The 4,153-nt window shown below is 36.9% G+C and overlaps 1 protein-coding gene across 1 annotated transcript; it reads right to left on the bottom strand.

Annotated features, from left to right (window-relative positions):
* Positions 1 to 3,214: 3,214 nt before the first annotated feature.
* LOC132619779 (uncharacterized) lies at positions 3,215 to 3,706 on the bottom strand. Its single transcript, XM_060334575.1, has one exon. The coding sequence runs from the start codon at positions 3,704 to 3,706 to the stop codon at positions 3,215 to 3,217; it is 492 nt and encodes a 163-aa protein (XP_060190558.1).
* Between the last annotated feature and the right edge of the window lie 447 nt (positions 3,707 to 4,153).

Here is a 4,153-nt window from a genome sequence, read left to right on the forward strand (position 1 = left end):
GGTAATGATAAATTGATGATGTTTTTGTTAGATTTTGATGAATCTAATTTTGTTAATCATATATCTTTCACTTCTAGTGTTGAATTTCGGAATCAAAGAGTTAGAGTTTATACCCAAATTGGGGGTTTTGCTTGCAATTAGAAATTAGGCTAATCCTTGAGTTAAATCAGCAATTAGTGGTTGGGTTATGATCACCTAGTACTTAATTTGGCATTTTGCTTCCAAAAATTCCGTTTTACGTTTGTGGGCCCATTTCTTCAATTTCTAGGGCTAGAATTAACCTAATTTGAATAGAGAAAAGACATATTTTAACCCCTGAACTTGGCATGAAAACTCAGTTTGGAAACTAAACTTAACTTCTATTTATTTACCCCCCTTAACAACTTACGTTTTAATTATTTTCCCCCTCTAGTGGCCCAGACCTGGGCACGTGTTTCACAATGCCTGACCCGCGCGTTAATTAATTTTTTTTAACGTTTTTTTTTTTAATAAATCGACGGGGGTAACGGTTATAATACCGTTCCCCCTTTAATCCCAACCCGACACACCACCCTTTAGAACCCTAAGTTGTTCTTCAACTTCATCTTTATCACACCTTCAATCAGCCCCATTTTTTTCTCCTCCATTCATGAAATTCCTCTTGCTCACACCATTTATCCTTCATATATGTATTCTTCCTCAACGAAATTTATCCACCAAATTTATCCTCCAAATTTCTGTCAATAATCACTCTCTGTTGTAATTCAAAAATTTTGTGGGTTCATAAATGTCTCAAGGTAGCTGTTTATCTCATGTAAAATGTAATTGTGGCACCATTGCAAAAAACCTCACTTCATCGACTCCTAGTAATCCCGGATGGAAATTCTACAAATGTCCGAGGCCTAAGGGCAATTCTTGTGAATTTTGGGAATGGGAAGATGAATTGTTCCTTGAGATTCAGTGGAATAATGTTCAAAATTTGATGTCGTCGTTAGATGCGGTCAAGATCGAAAGGGACAAATTGCAAGAAGAATTAATTGCCATTGAGGCTAGACATCTAATTGAAGTGAACAAAATGAAGGAGAAATTAATTGGCTTGAAGAGTAAACAACAATTTGACTTCAAAAAAGTTCTAAACTTGGAGGAGAAACTTGCAAATACAAGGATGTTGCTTTTTATTTCGTGGGGAATATTTATTGGCTTTTTGTCAGCTTCCTTAATCAGTTGAATTTATGTTGTATGTTGTAATCACGTAGTAGGTAATGTAAGAACTTTATGCTCTTGTTGTAATGTAAATGTCATGGAAGAACTTTATGCTCTTGTTGAAGAATTTTGTTGTTATGGAAAATATTACCTTGAAAATGATAGCAAAAGTCGAGAAATTTTATAAATTACTTTAAATAGAGAATCTGGAGACCTAATCTATCATTACGATCTCCGGATCCTCCTTTACATGAACAAAAAACACTATGCGGTTCTCATCTAAACATGCCTTAAAACACAACACATCTCCTATCCCTAATCCGGCAGCATCAATGAAGGCTTTCCAGCCTTGAGCAAGGCGCGTGTATACGCCAACCTTGTATTTCATATTATAGTCATGATCGTCATAATGAACAACAACGTCCTTGTCGGTGTTTGGAAGAAATTCCAGTATGTCAGTTGGAAGGATCTGCAAAAAAAACATGTTATTACCAAAAGAGGTAAAAGAACAATTGAAAATATATAATACGACAACACTTACGAAATCGTCTTTTTCGACATACGATTTCGTCAATTCTTTGTCAAAACATGTGGCCATTTCCATGTCATCCATCTTAGATGAAGGCTGCCTCTTTAATATCACAATATTTGTTAAGAGTTATTTGAGTTGAGTGAAAGTGAGATGGAAAGAATGCCTATTTATAATTGAGTTGAGTTATAGTGTTAGTGTGATCAAGTAGTTAATGATGTCTCAGATTCATTGGTTTTGACCATCACTCCCAAGTACCAACTACCATCATTTACAAACTCAGATTCAATGTGTTAGACTGCTCAAATCTGTATAATGCATTTACTTGCATCCATTCAATGTGTTTGACTGGTCAAATCTGTACACTGCTCAACGTACACTGCTCAAATCTGTTTACTGCATTTAGTGTTATACACAACATTGCAGTCACAGCTGGGTAGCTTCTATATGCATTTAATGTCATACACAACATTGCAAGACTGAACTGTCACAAAACCAGGAAATATACAACAAAATTGCAGTCACAGCTGCTTAATATTGCAAGAATAGAATGTCAATACAGGGCAAAATTGCAGTCACAACTGCTTAATATGTTTCACAAAAACATAATTGACAAATGTACATCATCTACCATAATTGTTTCACAAAAACAACATTAAAATCTGCAGTCACTGCTGCATAACAGTCAGTACCAAAGACATACACATACAGGACTAAACTAATTCAACTTCATTTTTCCATTTCATTTCTGGGCAGTTGATGAACTTGTTTGACTTAAAGAGTTCAACTCAGCAGCTTTGGCCCTTGTTCTCATTCTCTTTTGTCCACTCATTTGTTGAAGACCTTGTTGTGTTATAGCTGGACTACTTTTCCATTTTAATCCTCCTGGTCTTGGTTTGTGATGTCCAAGACTACCAGTGACTACTGCTGAATTCATAGGCATGGTTGAAGACTGATTTGCCATTCCTGGCTGTATTAACAAAATAGATCTCCATTAGGCTAGATTGTTTGCAGTAAATGGTTAATGAGGTTGCAAACTTACATTGACAATTTTGAAACCACTTTGGGTCTGAAGCACTCCCATTCCCACAACTCTTGGCCTCTTATAGGGTGCCCCTCTTCCAGTAACTGATGCACTTGCATCAGAAGCCTAAGTCACATTTAAGGTGTCAAACACTTAGAATTGTAAAATTGATTAAGTGGTAATTTAACAAGCTAAGTAATACCTGTGATGTAGACGATTGTCCTATACCCCTTCCAGATTGAAATGCTGCAGCAGCCATGGCCTAATTCATATTTAAGTAGTTAGACTAAATGTAAGACTGTAATATTTAATCAAGTAGTAAATAACAAGGAAAGTTTTTACTTGTTGGCAGAACCTCTTGGTCTTCCCCTTCCTCTACTTGGTTGGGAATTACTTGGTACTGTAGAAGAACCAACACTTGACCTTGTTGAACTAGTACTTGTCCCTCTCCCCCTTACTCTTCCTCTGCCTCTCACAGATTATGGATGCATAGGACAACCCTTCTTATTGTGACCCTTTGCATGGCACAAGCTGCAGGTCATCTCAACACCTCTTTTTGACAGCTTCCCTGTCTTGTTTTCTGTCTGCTCCTTTCTTCTACACTTCCTTGGCCTACATGGCAGCTTTTTAATCTCGGGTGGGAGGACAGGAGGATTGGTTGACTTTGGCCACATTTCCGTATTAGTAACAGGTTGAATGAATGAGTTGTATGTTTTGAGGTAAGTGTCCTTAGTGTACCAATGTGCAACATAGTCAATAGGTTCCAATTTTCTGAAACGAAGTGCAGCTATGGCATGATACCAGGGAATACCTTTCAGCATCCAAGATCTACAAGTGCAAGTATTACTGTTCAGATTTACTATGAATTTATTACCCCAGCTCTCCTTGACCTCAAAGCCATATTCACCATTCCATTCAAGAGTACACTTCATTGACTTTGATGCGTTCTCTTGCAATACCTTCAAAGCCATTGGGCTGATGTTTGTTATCCAAGTCTCAAAAAACTCTCTTAGTTGTCCTACCCTTCTCATCATTTTGACTCTAATTTCCTCAAGCATTGTGATAATGGTCCTGTGCCTTGGCCCCAAAATCAAGGAATTAAAACTCTCGGCCATGTTGTTGTCAACACTATCACAATAGATGAGGTATTTAAAGTAGACCTTGGACCACCTATCTAATTCTTCACAACAAAATCATTTGTTCTAGAATCAAAACTGACAAACAATAACCATGGATAGCTAGCAGTACACTTAACCCTCACCCTAGTTGGTTCATTGACATATTTATCCAACTCTACATGTTCTTGAACTGCATACCTAGTAAGTGCTTTCCTAAACTGTTTAGTACTTTCAAATGCAAGACCAGTCTCCCAAACTATTTCTTTACACTTAGGATAAAAAATAACCTTATTTCTAATT

The sequence above is a fragment of the Lycium barbarum genome, chromosome 11, assembly GCF_019175385.1.
Source record: "Lycium barbarum isolate Lr01 chromosome 11, ASM1917538v2, whole genome shotgun sequence".
Lineage (NCBI taxonomy): Eukaryota > Viridiplantae > Streptophyta > Magnoliopsida > Solanales > Solanaceae > Lycium > Lycium barbarum.